At 34.6% G+C, this 17,218-nt stretch overlaps 1 protein-coding gene across 3 annotated transcripts in view; it reads left to right on the top strand.

Annotated features, from left to right (window-relative positions):
* Positions 1 to 16,839, top strand: part of PLS1 (plastin 1) — a 40,678-nt gene extending 23,839 nt beyond the window's left edge. For all 3 annotated transcript variants that reach the window (XM_084530270.1, XM_084530272.1, XM_084530271.1), the window contains 11 exons: positions 53 to 134; positions 1,473 to 1,638; positions 1,739 to 1,881; positions 3,391 to 3,486; positions 4,740 to 4,935; positions 10,000 to 10,078; positions 10,374 to 10,488; positions 11,280 to 11,413; positions 12,916 to 13,039; positions 15,176 to 15,300; positions 15,772 to 16,839. In XM_084530270.1, coding sequence (XP_084386396.1) covers positions 53 to 134; positions 1,473 to 1,638; positions 1,739 to 1,881; positions 3,391 to 3,486; positions 4,740 to 4,935; positions 10,000 to 10,078; positions 10,374 to 10,488; positions 11,280 to 11,413; positions 12,916 to 13,039; positions 15,176 to 15,300; positions 15,772 to 15,907 — 1,396 coding nt within the window. In that variant the 3' untranslated portion in view covers positions 15,908 to 16,839. The remainder of the gene's footprint in view (positions 1 to 52; positions 135 to 1,472; positions 1,639 to 1,738; positions 1,882 to 3,390; positions 3,487 to 4,739; positions 4,936 to 9,999; positions 10,079 to 10,373; positions 10,489 to 11,279; positions 11,414 to 12,915; positions 13,040 to 15,175; positions 15,301 to 15,771) is intronic.
* Positions 16,840 to 17,218: the final 379 nt, after the last annotated feature.

The raw sequence follows: 17,218 nt of genomic DNA, 5'->3' as shown, positions 1-17,218 counted from the left end.
CATGTTTTCTGAGAAGTGGAAGTTTGAATAAACTCTGGCTTTTCTTCCTTAGCAAAATGATTAACTTTTCACAACCAGATACAATTGATGAAAGGGCTATTAATAAGAAGAAACTCACTCCTTTCACTATATCTGTAAGTACTGCACAGATAGGAACTTGTCACAAATGAGAAAGTAAAATGTATTTTTTATAGTTTTGTTTTAATGACAGTTATTCTGGTGGAGAAAAAAATAGTCCTATGTATTTTGAAATGTCAAAGCATGAAAGTGTATTCTCTAACAAACTCAACTGAAGTCTTCTGTTTCTTAAATGGCTTACAGGAAAGCTTTGTTTTCATGCTTTCCTTGGTTGTTTCACTGTATTCCTTTTTGCTTTACTGAGAATCTGAACAAAACAATGTTAAATTTCTGAGTGGATGGCTGGATCAAATTTAGGGATGCAATGCAGAAAGTATCTGCATAACTGTATACTATAAGCTAAGATGATGTGTTTTCAGTAGCGGAGAGTGGCTTGGACAAAAGATGAGAAGCTCTATGTTTTTTTGACTGTGTATGAGCCACAAAATAGTTGAGGAGAACCTGTTTTCTCATATCCAAAATAATTTCTTAAAAACAGTTGTGGAAGAAGGAAGTAGATCCTTAAGTTATCAGCCTAAGGAGAAAATAAAATCCTGTTTAAAAGCTTCAGTTACTGGACAGACTTTTAATTTCAGGTGGTGACATGAAAATATGGAAAGTTAACACCACACCATATTCTAAATCCTCCAGTTGGGTCTTGTAATTTCTACTCATTTAAGGGATACATGTCAGCAAGTACGATACATGTGCTTACGCTGTCCCTGTAGATAGTTAAAGTGTGACACTGGAGAGGAAAAAGAGTAATATGACACCTGCCTTTTTTTTTTTTTTTTTGTAATATTTCATTTGTGGGGATCATTAGCTTCACTTTCAGTGTCAGCATGTTGAATTGCTCTGATATGCTAATGGTGTTCAATCACACTTTGAGTTGCTTGAGTGTTAGCCTGCATAAGAGCCAAGATAATCGCTGTGGAGGCAGTGATTCCAGTAGCCTCCTACACAGGGATCTACTGATTCTACTGATCTATTGATTCTACTGGATCAAGTCCCTGGTATTTTGGGCAGTATTGTCTAATTTGTGTATGTGATACCTGTGAAATACAAATAAGACTGATTAGTAATCCAAGCAGTGGAAGGTGATCCGCAGTTTTTTGTGGGTTCATATTAAACATTGCCAATGATGATATTCAATAAATTTTGATAGGATGTGGCATTTCACAAAAAAATCTCTAGGGTGCACTGGGAACTATTCAACTAATCCATAAGTTCTTATAGTTTAAGACACTTAGAAAACTAGACACTTGGAAAATTCAGATGCTTAGTAAATTTGTTAATATTAAAGCTACAAAGATTCACAACCTCATAAGTTTGTTAAATGTTGACATTCTGAACAGGAAAACCTAAACTTGGCTCTGAACTCAGCATCTGCTATTGGCTGTACGGTTGTCAATATTGGAGCACAAGATTTACAAGAAGGAAAACCTCACTTGGTATTAGGGCTCTTGTGGCAGATCATAAAAGCTGGTCTTTTTGCTGATATTGAGATCTCCAGAAATGAAGGTAAGTGTAATGCTAGCTATTGTAATGTGTACAATTTGTAATTAACTGCTTTGAAACCATGATGGCAATTATTTCAGCTTTCTTTCAAACTTCTTTTTAGCTCTAATCGCTTTGCTAAATGAAGGGGAAGAACTAGATCAGTTACTGAAGCTTTCACCAGAAGAGCTCTTGCTGCGCTGGGTAAACTACCATCTGACCAAAGCAGGGTGGCAGAAAATCAGTAATTTCAGCCAAGACATCAAGGTATGTAGTTATCACTCAGATAATTGAACACAGTGGTATTAAAACATACTATGCATGGAAACAAATGAGCCAGGTCAGAAGTATTTAGAAAAATACCAGTCATCTCTTTTTTCTAGCTATAGGTTCAGCCTTCATTTTTCAGCACTGGAAGAACATGATTTTGATCTCATTTATCCTAGTCAGTTGTTCATGCCATATATTATCATATCACATACGATATATCACAGTGCCGAGTGAACATTTCCTGCAAGCCCATGTTCGAGGCAGTTCTAAATTTCTAAGTTTGTTATTAGAGCTACTTAGGGAAATTTGCACTACCCTGTTAGTTGCCCTTTTACTTGGCCATCCTTCTCTCTTTGTGGGTTTGTAAAAACCCATCATTTTTATTTATTTATTTTTTTTAAAGGAAAAAGAGTGTGGCTTTTAAACTCCTTCTGTTGTATATTTGCTAGTGGTTATTGCACTTTGTACGTGGCATTGTACAGAAGAATAGGAAACCACTTCTGGACAGTACAGTTATTTAGAGAGCTGTCTGGAGTAGCTACTGATTCTTGCTCCAAGAAGTGAGCAGCCCCTCTCAATCGCTGTTGTGCTGGTTTGCCACTTCACAGACCTGAGGGGACTAGAAGCCATGCTGGTTCTATGTAGCAGATGTCAGGTCTTCATGACTCTTCTCTTGTTTTCAGTCATTCTGCATAAGGTATGCAGAGTACTGTAGCAAGTCCTGCTCAAGAGAGAGAAAAAACTTCAAAAGCAAAGGAGCTAGTTTCCTTAAGGTGGTAAGACACCTTCTCAATTGAAACAACTGTAATTGTTTTCTTTAGTTATATCTTTTCAAATGCCTCCAAGAAGGCTAGTATTAAAGCAAACTACGGTTTTATGTGAAAACTGCTAATATAGTAAAGATCTATTTTCTATGTGAGAGAAGTATACATAATACTTCTAAAATTAGCAGGTTTGCCTTTTAGTTTTATGGTTTCATAGTGGTAGGGGAGCAGAGGAGCACGCTTAAAAACTGTGTAAAATAAATCTAACTTGTTTTGTCTCTATAAATTAACCTTAAAAGAGCTACTTCAGTCTTATTTTTTAATTCCACTCACTTAGTTCCATAAGAAATAGAAAAATTTAGGAAACAATTTGAAAAGAATAGTGAAGGAATGAAATACAAATACTGAAAATAAGATCCATGTTCCTTTATAGTTATTTTTTTGTGGGTAACCTATATAAATTTCTTTATCTTACTTGCAGCTGTCTACTTCATATGCAGCAGAATAAATGTCATTAATATCATCCAGAAAAATCAGCTTACACTTCTGTTCTTTCATTTGGCTAAATAAGTACTATGTGATATATGATAGTAAAGTGGCTATATGACCTCATCCATGTTCACTGTAATTAGAGTGCCATATTTCTGACTTGTGTGGCTTTTGAATCAGACTGCAAGAGTAGTAAATGACTATCAGAGGCTATGTATTTTTTCATTTATTAACGTTACGCTGTGTGTTTTAGGATTCAAGAGCGTACTACCACCTGTTAAATCAGATTGCACCCAAAGGAGATGGCCCTGATGAAATATCTGTTAAAATTGACTTCTCAGGGTTTCATGTAAGTATCCTGAAATTTAAAAAAATAAGACTGGAATTATCTGAGACTTCTGTATATGTATCCAACATCTTAGTTGCAAAGCTGTTCTGGAATTGCCTTTTGCTTTTGTGAAGCATACAACAGCTCAGTCAGATTATCCCATGTCATAGAAGATTAAATGAGAAAAGCTCGAGTCAAGTTCCAGGACACTGCTGAAACAGGGTTATGCATCCTATAGTTTAAAATTTGGAACTATGTTTTACTTGAATTAGTGTGCAACTGTTTGGAGTTTTTAGTTGGATCTGCCAATATGAATTTTACAACATCCTGCTTCACTTCTGTTCTTTTGGAATTCAGGCAAGGAGAAAAAGCTGACTTCACAAACTTTGTGATCTTTCCTCAGACTGAATAGAATTTGGAGATATCATGTGAACCTTTCAAGTAACTAGCAGATCTATTTTGTTGCTTTTTTTTTTAGGGGGAGTGAGAAAAGATAGTGTTTTTTTTGTTGGTGGTTTTTTCCTTTGTAATTTCCTGTAGTTTATCTGATCATTTCCTGTAATGGGTTATAAACCAGTATGAATAATGTGCAATCTTCTTATAGAACAAGGTTCCGGTTGAGCGTACCAGTGTTGAATTAATGACTTTTATTTCATTCTAAGAGTAAATCAGTTGCTAACTGATTTCCCTTGAAATAGTAACTTTTAATGTTGTAAAGATTAGAGGCAAAAGGTATATGTTACATGGTTTTGAAGACTTGCTTATTCTAGGTAGATTAATAATAAAGATGAATATACAAAATACCTTTTCATTACACGTAGGTTACCAACTAAAAAGATTTAGAGCCAAAAAGAATCTATCGCCTTGTCTTTCTTTTGATATCACATCCAAACTTGGTGATGGCGGGTTTTGAAATCATCTGATCATCTAAGATCATCCATGTTTATGAGAATACCATTTTGAAGCAGTGATTATGAACCTATAGCTCATATAGCAGAAATACATTCGGTAAGGGAATCAACAGCTTGGAAACAGAAACATAACCACTCACCTCTATCTGCTGTGATTCACTGGGCATGCTGAACAGGCAGCCACAGAAATGAAGGACAGAAAAAGTGGAAGGAAGAGGGGAATTGTTAAGGTCTATAAGAGCTAGCTTGGGTATTAGGGGAATGAGGGAGACACAGGTCAAGATTTGCTATAGACTACAGCTTCAGTCAGAACATGCAATTGTTTGTTACAAGTTAATATGTTTGTGTTTTTTTCTTTTTTAGGAGAAAAATGACCTGAAGAGGGCTGAATACATGCTCCAACAGGCAGACAAATTGGGCTGCAGGCAGTTTGTAACTCCAGCAGATGTGGTTGCAGGCAACCCTAAACTCAATTTGGCTTTTGTTGCAAATCTCTTTAACACACATCCAGCCCTACACAAGCCTGACAATTCATCTTATGATCTCAATTTATTAGAAGGTACTCAACTTGCTAAGCATATAGGAGATAAGAACGCTAATGACTTCTGTTTAAGTATTCTTTCTAGGTTGTGATAAAGGATCCCTGTGTGATGGTGCCTGTGTTAACACCAGCATATAGAGTGCATATTTTTCTTTAGCTTTCAGCATAAGCCTGTAGTAGAAATCCTCATTAGCTTGACCAGAGGCTATTCATGAATAATCTCTTATTATTCGCTTGCAGGAGCAAAGCCTGTTCTCTTATTGCTTTTCCAGGTTCCTGTGCTTCTTGCCATACTATTTATATTTTAGCTGATGCACAAATACAGCTTTTCCTAATTTGGAATACTATATTATGCAACTGTCTTTTAAAATCTACGATGTCTTCCAAAGTACTTCTCACGGGTTGTAGTTTTTATATACATGTGTATAGCTGGTTGCATTTTTAAAACTGGAAACTGATGTTTAAAGCAAAAAAAAGAAAGCTCATGTATAAATGACCTGTACAAATCTATTGCACCAACAACCTGTATGGATCCTAGCATATCTGTGAGCTTGTACTGTGCTTGAATTGTGCTGTTCGGATCCCTAATGCTAGAGATAAAGGAATAGTAATCCTTGGCTGCTACCCTTTCTGTGGACCAGCCAATCTAGGATAATGAAACAGTATAGCCAGTGTATTTCAGTTGTTCGCTGATCTCAAAGGAAAGGTGAGAAGAAGGGTTGCCGCACTTGAGAGAATCATCCACAATGTTAGCACATTGCTCTGCACTGCCTGCTCTTGCTTTCCTTACACTGTTCCTATCAGGTTTCCTTTCCGTCTAGGTGAGTCCATCTTCCTTTGCTTCTAGCTTTCTCATAAGTTTTCTGCTCTGCTACAACCCTATTTCATAAATCTTATACCCCTCAGACCACTCCTGTTTCAGGCTTCCTGCTTTTCTGGTTTTATGGGTGCCAGCTTTGGTAGAGGCATCAAAGCACAGGAGGCAGTCTTCCTTTTCCAGCTGTGACATCCCTAGTCACTGCAGTCCTTGCTGTCCGTGAAAAATGATTGAAGAAAAGCCTTGCTCTTCCTCTGCTGCAATTTTATTGGAAATACATGCTTAGAATCGTGTGCAGGAGCTGTGTGGAAGTAGAATATGTAATCACCAAATACTAGAGTACTGTTCTTTAATGGTAAATACAGGCCAAATTTAAGTTGCTTTTTATAGTGACTATTTTAGAGATGGATAACTACGACAGCATTATCTGTTTAAAGGCAAGTAGAAGGCTCCTTTCTGCCCCCAAATAATAACTCCTGTGTTGCCATGTGGATCTAAACTATTGATAGTTATTTTAGCCAAAACCAATGTTGTTCTTGTGTGTTTTGTTTGTTTGTTTACTATTAAGTCCTGTATATTGGCTAACCTTTTCTCAAAGTACTGTTAGACAAAATGTTATTCATTTCTTTATAGTGTCATCATAGATGGTCTGTTATAATCTGACTCATAATTTATAATGCTTTCCTATTTTGCTTCATGAAATCCAGATTTGACCCCTCCTAATGTAGGTACTGTATTTAGTACTTTTCTGTACTCTGTTAAAGTATTTATTCTGCATTTTTCTTGGTGTGATTTTTATCTAGTGTTTTAATTGTCTCTGTCCTTTTCTGCTGGTTGATTTGCTGCATCATTCTTGTATTTTTCTATTGCTTTAATATTAAATTTAGTATAACTCAAAAGAAAAAAAAACAAAGGTCTAATATGATGCATATAAAATGGGGGCAAGATGTGAACAAGTGAAACACCATATAGTTCGTTCTGTGAATCTAATCTTCCATAAGCTAAATTTTAAAGCTCTAGACTTGTATGTGGGTGAGTAGAGCTACTTGAAAGCTTCAGTTTTCTTGCACTAAATTCTACCTTTTCCATGATCATTCCACCCCAAAAATATGATGTGGCTGTTCTTTTTGGTTTAAAACAATAAGCACTAGGCATAAATTGGAATTTAGGCTGATAATGTCTTGTGATGGTCACTTGTGTGCAGAGAGCATATCCCTCAGATATTTTTCCAAAACGAAATAAACATCTGATACTGTGTGGGGTGGGAGGAGGAGAATGGAGTCCTCAGTGAATGCATCACCTTTACATGTTGCTGTTGCTCTGAGGAAATTCTCACTTGTAGGAAAGGCACCAGAGTTTGGGATCTAACTCCCAGAAAGCTGAGCTCTTGAGGGGAGGAGAACATGGAAACATGTCCACCCATCTTTTGTCCAGCATGCGTGTTATCTGAGGCTGTTTTTAAGTCTGCTGGCAGCCTTCAAGACTGTTAACATGAGAGGGTTAACTATTCCCACTCAGGCCAGCTGAATTTAGGGTGGAAACTTAAATCTTAAGCTCTGTTGTCTTTCAGAGAGAATCTCAGGTATTGGAAGCCCTTTGAATCTTGACCCCATCCTTATTGCTACTCCTCATTCAGTTCCATAGTATAATCTCAGAGAAGAAAGAGATGGCTATAAATATAAAGGATACTACCAAATTTGCTCCTCTCTCTTTTGTGTAGCTCTGTCCCTTTTCTGCAGTTTTCCTATGATTTTGGCTATCTGCTGCACCACTCAGCAGAAGATATGCTCCTGATAGGATGACAAGGTATATTTTGAATAAAAGAATGGAGAGAAAAAAATTGGTTCTGAGCCATCTGGAAGACTTAAGAACACTTACATGTTGCATGATAAAGGGATTTGTTTGAAGTGGCATATTAAATACACTGTATTGAATTCCTGCTAGACAAAATGGGGTTTCCCAACTTGCATGCTCTTGGTCTTGCTTGTCTACTTGGGATTCTTTTGGCACTGTTAAGCATGTATTGTAAAATTCCCAGTTTGAGTGCAGTTGCCGAGTAATTTTTTGTAGCTATGCTTTTAGTAAGAGTTCATTAAGTAACCTGGTTGTCATCTTTGCAATGTACAAGTGTCCTTAAAAGCACTTTGTGGTCAATTTTTAGGCACTGTCAACTAACCCAAAGATTAGTAAGCCTAAAAAGTACTAAAAGCAAAACATTTAAAAAAAAAAAAAAAAGGCAGCCTTAAGTACCTCTAAAGTACTCTCATGCTTCTATTTTGATTTTCTTTTCTATCAAAAAAGGCTGATGTTATTTATCACCAAATGTAATCCATTATTGTCTTAAGTTTTGCTTTGGGAAGAAATATGTGAAACAAAGGTGACTACTGCCTGCAGACCTTGCAGAATAGTGTATTTCTTTCAACATACATTCATTCGTCAATGAATCTGGTAACTTTTGTAAGTGAATCTGTAACAAATACCAGGTTGAATTCCATATGAAAGATCTCATAATTCAGGAAGAAAATACAGCAGTAGGATGAATATAATCAATTTCTTATTAATTGGAAAGTAACTGGTAAAGTGGCTGACAGTTTTGTTTTGTTTTTGTTTATTTTTTTTTTAATTTATAAAATGTGTTCTTTTGGAACATGCTAATTACAATTGAAATAGCTCACAAAAATATCTGAATTTGTTAAGGTTGTGATAGATTCATTTTCAAGTCTGGGTGTTTTTATATAGACAAGAAGATCTATATTAAAACTGTAACCTCTATCTAAAAATAGATCCATAACATCAATTTAATGGAAATATAACATGAAGGAGGTTCTTTCTAATCTGATGATGCACGTTTTTAAACATCAACTTCACTTTGCAAAAACAGTAATTGTTCTGTTGTCGGCATGAACTGCAGAACTAAATGAGGCTGTTTTCATGCTACATAAACCTCATTAGACAAACTCAGTGCCATTATCCACTGAGGAAAAGGTGAAGATAAATCTTCAGATTTTCATAAGTTTCATTCTGTGAAATCTATTCTGTCATTCTTTATGGAGAATTTCTCTCTCCCGGTGTCCTCTCTATTTTCAACTGGATTATCAGACCAACAGAACAAAGCAATGATTTTACTGCAAGATCATGTATTCAGGCTAAGTATTTCTTTAATTGTTGCTCTTTGATGTAAGAGGAAATGGCTTATGTAGCATTGATTCACAAGTAATTGGCCACAGATTCATTGTTAACTTTAATTTTCTACATACAACATTATTTAGTGTATTACTGCAAGCTGTAACCTTATAAAGAAAGAACATTAGTTAAGGGGTTCATTATTATAATAAGAACAACCTAAGTCAGGAAAATGAAGTTTTTTTTTCTACTGAATTTTCTGCATTTCTCATAGGATGGAAAGTAACTGGTAGGATTGCTGGAAGGCTTTTATGAAGTCTATTCTGTTGGAAAAAAGTCAATCATAACTGAAACTTCCAACAATTCCAGAGTTGCTAGTTAAATCTGCAAGAATAACTAGCATGTTTGGCAGTGTATACAGCTTCACACATTTTATCAGTATAATATTGCCCTGCTGAGCCTCCATTGTTAAAAACTGAAAAGGTGAGGTCTGTTGCTTTGGAGGACCTTTATAAATTAATACTGGGAACTTGTGTGGAGAGAGTAGAACTGTAGTTCTATAGTTTGCAGAACTACAACTGTAGAAGTCTACAGAAGTTCTACAACTGTAGTTCTACAGTTTGACACAATTGCATTGTGTTAATATTAACCTTTAATAAAAATGTGATTTCAAACACATTTAAAGATTTGAATAAAGATTTGAACAGATTTAAAGTGTTGAATATACTTTCCACTGATTTAGTTTTAGGAACTTTAGTCATTAACTTTGTTATTACTTATCACCATTTGCACCATTATATATTCATCTAAAACAAAACCAATGAACAGTCTATTTCTGTATTTATTTTTATATTTTTTAAGATACATTTACACACACACACAAAGATGGACCCTGTGCTCTCTGGCCATTTGCTTAGAACTGAGGGACCCTGACCTTGATAAGATCACCTCTACTTATTGGCCATTAGGGACTACTATTATGGAAATGATGAACTTATTTTTAAGGAGAGGAGGAAAAAAAAAAAACACACCATAGTGCAGGAGCTGTGACTTGTTGGTTGTATGTATGTGAGTCATTTAAACATTGCTTATTAAAATGTTTTCTCCAAGTAATTTATATAGAATTATATTTGTCACTATAGGAGAAAGTAACGAAGAAAGGACTTTCAGAAACTGGATGAATTCACTGGGTGTAAGCCCATATGTTAACCATTTATACAGGTAAGACCTTTTTTTCTTTAAGCAGTATTTTGTTCTCCCTTGGTTATAAGAAAGTAGGTATTCATTAATATCTGCTAGAATATAGTAACAATGTGAATAAAGGGAAGTTGTATTTCTACTGAAATAGTGACTTCCAAATTTCCATACAGCATGACAGGAACTTTTCCATAGAACTCACTAAGCTGTACCTGATTCAGATATTCCATTCATGATTGAGAAATACTCAAGTATTTAATAACTTTTTCATTGTGCATATAAATTTCATACTTTAAAATATTGGCTTACTCTCATTTAGTGACCTCTCTGATGCTTTAATCATTTTCCAATTGTATGAGATGACTCGTGTGCCAGTTGACTGGAGCCATGTCAACAAACGTCCTTATCCTCTGCTTGGTGGTAATATGAAAAAGGTGAGTAGATACTCTCAAATACAGTTTAGTTTTACAGTTTCCAGTTGTACTGTTTCTAGTAACCTGGATTGTCTAGATTGGAGTGTTAGTGAGACAGTCCTAGGCGCAAAAAAGAAGAAGAAGAAGGGAGGAAAAAAAAAAAAAAAAAAGAAACAAACAGGAGGGGTGAGGGGAAACAGGAGGAGGAGAGAGAAAAATCTTCCAGGTATTGTTTCAAGAAATAGCAATATTATCACTTGAGTTTCAAAATGTGAAATGGGGCTGCCATTTGGCAATATTAAATTTACGATTTAATTAGGGCATCTCAGTAAAAATTTCAGGCATGACGTAACTGTTGTCCAATGCTTTTATATCAAGAGGTATTGCAGAGTAGTTTAATGTTGTGCCAGGAGAATTTGTGGAAGTCCTGCAGAATCCAAGCTTTCACTTAGTTTGTGATCGTTATGAAGCCAGAAATGTAGGGCAAAAAACTGCTGTTTGTTTAAAAATAATGTATTCTAAGTATTCTCCCCAATTCAGTTTTGATGTGACTATTTATTACTTAGATGAAAACCAAGAGAAATTTTTTTCTCAGGTGTGAAATATGATTAGCATTGCAATCTTATGTAATTCTATTTATATCTGCAAGAATAGTAAAAACAGCATAGTGTACAAAGGCTAGAAATCTTTCTGTAGCTTCAAAATCTCACGATAGGTAACAGTAAGCCAAAATAATTGATACTACGCGTAGTTTCTAGGTCTGTGTTAAAGATTTTTTTTTTTTTGCATCGTTTGTATATATTTACTTTTAGATTGAGAATTGCAATTATGCTGTAGAACTTGGGAAGACAAAAGCAAAATTCTCTCTGGTTGGTATTGCTGGACATGATCTAAATGAGGGCAATCCTACTCTGACTTTGGCTTTGATATGGCAGCTGATGAGAAGGTAAGTTAGGCTTAGTATACGATATATGTATGTATCTGTGCATGTCTTCATATACGTTGCTGTTTGTACATCAAGGGAAACTAAAGCAAGTGTTCAGCTCATCTAACAGTTACAGTGGTGGACAGTGTATGTAAGAGGAAAGAACAGGTACAATCGCTTCAGTGTCCTTCACCAGACACTTCAGTGTCCTTTCACTCAGATTATGGAAGCTTTTGTACCTGATTACATGTATACGTGTAATCAGGTACAAAAGCTTCCATAATCTGAGTATACATGTAATTACATGTATACATGTAATCAGGTACAAAAGCTTCCATAATCTGAGTGAAATTTCATACTTCGACATGAAAATTGCAAGACACTAGCCTAGCAGTAGAAATAACAAAGTTATATAGAAACATAATCATAACTGTTCTATATAAGAATTAATGCTACTGGAAATGCCGAAGATTAAGCTATATTAAATTTCTGATCAAGATATGTCTTATTCATGTTGTATTGATTCAAACATTTAAATTGACCAAAATATTTTGAAGCTTTTGTAATCGAAGAACCATTGTGAACTACAAATTCAAAATCTTTTTGACTGAATATTAACAAATAAAGCTGCAGCACTGCTAGCTTTTTTATTTGTCATTTTAAATACTGACCTGACAAATATGGGAGTTCAGGTAGGTTAATAATAGAGGAAAATGTTTAAGAATGAATTGAGAACTAAGTGCAAATTTCTAGTGTATTTTAAATAAGTATTTTGTGGAGTCACTTGTAAACATTCACTTACTCTGAGATATAAATTTATATACTTTTTTTTTTACATGCTGTGTAGTTATTGAAACAACGGTAGTGTGTGTTTCTATGTGCATACATCCATTTATATATCAATAATTAAAACCTTACATATTAAAAATTGTGATTAAAATTGGTTATCCTTCAGCCAGTATAAAAGCACATCATTTATTTTGTCTTTATTCCATGTGTTTTTCTGAAAGTACAGAGTGATTTAAAAATTTGTGCAATCAAAAAAGGAAGATAAGTAGGAAGAGATGATGTATGCTAGACTTGAAAACAGGGAAGAACTTTAAAGCCATCACAGCTTTGTAACGTAAAAATTAAAATCTTGTTAGTGCACTGAGCAGGAATAAATGTAAGTTGGTTTCGGTAAAGAATATTTTAAAGTATTTTCCATAAATTAATTTACCCTGAAATACTCAGTGTTTCATTTCTTGGACTGTTGAGCCTGGATGCAGGGGGCACGTTTAAGCATATAAAGTAAAATTAGCTATAATATGCTGAGTAAAATACAGAAAGAAGATGTAATACTGAACATTGAGTTGTAGGATGTTATTTTATTATTGCAACAACTGAAAAAGCGATTTAATGAACTAATAGTTTATAAGGTAGGGTATTTTATGAAGATGAGTTCTTACAATTGTTACTGTGCTGAATTAATATTTTACTTTTGCTTTTAGCTTTAATTCAGACTCTTATTTTCCTTATTAAAGGTATACTTTGAATGTATTATCAGACCTTGGAGAGGGGGAAAAAGTAAATGATGAAATTATTATTAACTGGGTGAATAAGACACTTTCAAATGCAAATAAGAAAACTTCGATTACCAGTTTCAAGGTAATCAAATACATTTGCTTTTCTTTCCACCTATAACTAGATGTAGGATTTTTAATCTGATCCATTAACAGTTTGGCTTTAACTGTGGCTCTCCTGTATCAGCTAGCATAATTGTAAAAGGAAATATTTTTGAGAGATTGTTAATTTTCAGAAGTATTTCACAGCTCTATTAATAACAAGAAATCTTAGAGCGGAGACTGTAATTTCTAAAAATTAATAAAATAAAATAAAATCCAAGGGACATCTGCCTGAAGTCATGCCAGTGTTTGGGCATGGCGTGTCAGATACCTTGCATTTATACGGGTATTGGCACACTCATATTTATGAGCACAAACATGAAGAACAGTTTTGGAAATACTGGGTGTGGGAGGAAGAGATCTCACCGCTTCTTCAATAGCAGCCATTGAAAAAGAGTGTGACAGCACCAGTGGAGGGAACCCAATTTAACCAGCAACCTGTGTTGGCTTGAATGGCATCGCTGGTGTGCCACAGACCTAACAGAACAGGTCACCGTCAACTAATAATTTGAAGTGCTACAGGAGCTTATCTATTTCAGCAAGTATGAGCTAATTGATAAATAAAGCTTTCCTTTCATCTGCTTAGTGTTAGGCATGAAAGAAATCATGTATGTCAGGTGTATGTATCATGGTGTGTTGATTTAATTCCTTAGAAGTGGTAGATCAACTACAGGGTTGCACTTGTACACAAATATAGCATTCTTATACAGGTTTATTGTATGCACTGAAACAGTTATATCAATGTAGTTCACAACAGGAACATAAAAACCTACCATGTCAAATATTTGAGAGCTTGCTGGTGTGACATTGTATTAGGTAACCAATGGGCAGAAGGTAATGTCAAATTATCTTTCTATACCAGAAGACTTAATTTTTATTGTAGAAGGTAAATTTGGTGTTGGTCTTCATAAAAGGGATGATCAACTTCTCCTATTTCTACATTTATTATAGCAATATTAATATAAATAAATTGAATGTAAGAAGATAATCTGTCCCAGCATCTTGATTTTGGTATGCCTGTGTTTTTGGGGGAAAGGTTGTTTGTTTTTAAGGTTGTTCAAAGGATGGTAGACCAATACAGACAAGAGACATTCTTCAGCACACTTCTCTTACTACCGATTTTTGACAACATTCATGTATATATTATCTTTCACAATTTGAGTTTTTGTCTATGTTTTGGCGTTACTACTACAAACATTGTAGAGCAAAGAACATGGAGGTCCCTGCTATTTGTTGTGGAATATGAAAGCCAAGTTTTATCACATTGGCATTAATTGAAACAAATTTTTTTAAAAAATGGTTTATGTTCTTGCAGAGATAACCAAGCACTCCATGTCTTCAGGCAGATGTATATTACTATTTGTAAATGTATAGGTAGTGATGACTCTGTGGAACTTGATGGAATTTGAAATCATAGCTGTAATCTTGTGATGAAGGCAGCTGGGTCGTGTGTTCTATCAGCCGAGGCTCTGATGAAACAAGAGCCAGCATTGCTGAAGCTGTCTTCATGTTGGTTCCCTATCTTCCCAAATTGTTGGTTTGATTTCATCTTGCAGCAGGCTGCTCATTTCCTGTGATATTAGGTGAGAAATAATGGCAGCAACAGCATTTTCTATTTTAAAACTTGAGGAAAATACATCTATGTAATACAGACAAAACATAGACTGCTCATACTATCTCAGAATGCTATCTGGGATGCAAAAATAATGTAGTGGGCAATAAACTACTTCAGAAAATAATTTTCTTATGAGAAAAAAAAAATCAGACTAGTTTGGGAACGCAAATACCATTTTGTTATCTTGAGAATAGTCTGGTGCTTGGACTTCTTTCAAAGTTCCTTTCTGCCTGGGGAAGGCGGAAGACTTGTTCATTCAAGTAATTTAGGCCATTTATATTTGTGCAATGATACCAACATTGAGTGTGAAACTTACAATTTAGATGTGCTGAAAACAACATTAGATTACATAAAGGGGGAGGAAATATTTATGCAATAAAGTAACAAAACATACCGCTACTTTTCAGTATCTAAGATGGCCTGTAAGTTTTCTTTCATTGCAAAGATAAAATAATCAGGAACCATTAGGTTCTTTATGCTAATGTTTTACGTATTTTCTTTTAGGACAAATCAATTAGCACTAGTTTACCTGTCCTAGATTTAATAGATGCCATTGCACCAAAAGCAATTCGCCCAGAAATGGTCAAGAGAGAAGATCTTTCTTATCAAGACAAATTGAATAATGCCAAGTAAGTTTTAAATCAATGCTTGTATTTTCCTGAAGTGTAGAAATGCTTTAGTTCCTGGTGTAATTAATATGGTTTATCAATTTAACAGAGAGAAATTACACTAATGTTACTTTGTTTCAAAGAGAATATTATTTTAAATTATAATATCCTGGAGGTATTTTTCTAGCATGTTTAAATTATGAACTCAAATTCACAACTGATATCACCTACTCCACTGCAATTGGTTTATTAAGTCTGCCATAATCCACACTTTTTCTGAGAAACATAAATGCTATAATAATGGGTAGTAAAATGGCTGCCAGTACAGTTGCTAATACGTAGTTTACCAGAATAATGTTCATTTCCTCCTAGAGGATAAGTGTTGACTGAATGGATAATGGATAATACACTGCTATTAAAATCTGTTGCTGTGAATCTTCATGTGTTAGTAGACGTAAGTTAAATGATATTTATTTTTGTTTGCTTTCTAAGGTATGCCATTTCAGTTGCTCGCAAAATTGGTGCTCGTATATATGCTCTCCCAGATGATCTGGTTGAAGTGAAGCCAAAAATGGTGATGACAGTGTTTGCATGTTTGATGGGAAGAGGACTGAACAAAATAAAATAATGAAGAGATTTAATATCACTTTCTGCCATGTTAAGGACGATGAGATGACGAATGCCTCACAGCTTACAGAATTCTGAAGCTGAACAGAATAAAATGAGAAAATGTTTGCACAAATATTCTCATTAATTACATCCTAATGTGTTTATATAAAGATTTCATAACACATTGATTATTTATGGGTACTATTGTTTCCAGAACATGTTCTTTACCAAATTAACATAATGAATTTGTATTGCTTGAAAAAACAAAAACAACTACAAAAAAACAACCTTATCAATCAAGTTTCATTTGTATTAGCTGCCATAGCATGTAACAATCTGTATTGCTTTACATATATTATTTCAGGACCAATTGTGAAACAACGTTTGATTTTTGTGGGTGTTAATTACATGTAGTCATAGCTATATCAAGGTGCATTCCTATCCCTGTTATATTATTATAATGTTATAGTATAATGCATAACTTCGTAAGTTGTCATAACTTATGATAACTTATAATAACTGCATAAGTTATCATCCTTGCCTTACTCTTTAAGAGCTTAAGTCCTGTTGAAGTCAGAGAGTCATGTCCTTTGCTTCCGTGAGAGCAAGTGAAGGCCTATGATAATTTCTGGAAGCTAATGAATATTCAAAAAGCTGATACCTTTTTTTTGTGAGCATAACTTTAAATGTGTAATAGTTTTGTTATTGAGCAAGAACTTATGGTCAGTGTCTTGAGGGGGGAAAAAACAGCAAATAACAGTGTAATCATGTCATTATTATATCTGCATAGGTTATCTTTTGCAATTGAACTAAAAAAATGATTTTTTATTTTTCATAAAATACTGTAAAAGAGAACAATAAAGGTCTAGCTGTTCCAGTTTTGGGGTTCATTGATGTATTGCATTTCCTTATAGATTGGGAAAAAAAAAATAAATCAAAAGGAACAAAGTATATAGCACGTGTAGAGGTTTTGTATAGAAGGACTGGTACATTGTCTAGATGAGGGAAGACATAATTATTTTCATATTGTTTTTCAAAGCATGTATTTGTAACTTTCTCTGCAGCCATAAATTTTCACCAAAGATTCAGGAGCTAGATGTGTAATAAAACAACACTAAGGAAGCCAAACAGTAAGGCAGACAGAAAACTAAAAAATTGACTTTTCGTTTTAAGGTGTGAAGCCACTCCTTTTTGTTCTGCTCCTTAAAATGGTCACTAAGGTGTGGCAAAACCCAGGGATGATGATGAGTGGCCAGTCATACTAAGCTTCAGTATTTGGCTCAACCTATTAACAGTGAATTTGATGCATCAATTTGGTTTTCCCTTATGT

The sequence above is a fragment of the Aythya ferina genome, assembly GCF_964211825.1.
Source record: "Aythya ferina genome assembly, chromosome: 9".
Taxonomy (NCBI): domain Eukaryota; kingdom Metazoa; phylum Chordata; class Aves; order Anseriformes; family Anatidae; genus Aythya; species Aythya ferina.
Note: the sequence above shows the minus strand (reverse complement) of the source record. Positions and strands in the feature narration are given on the sequence as shown.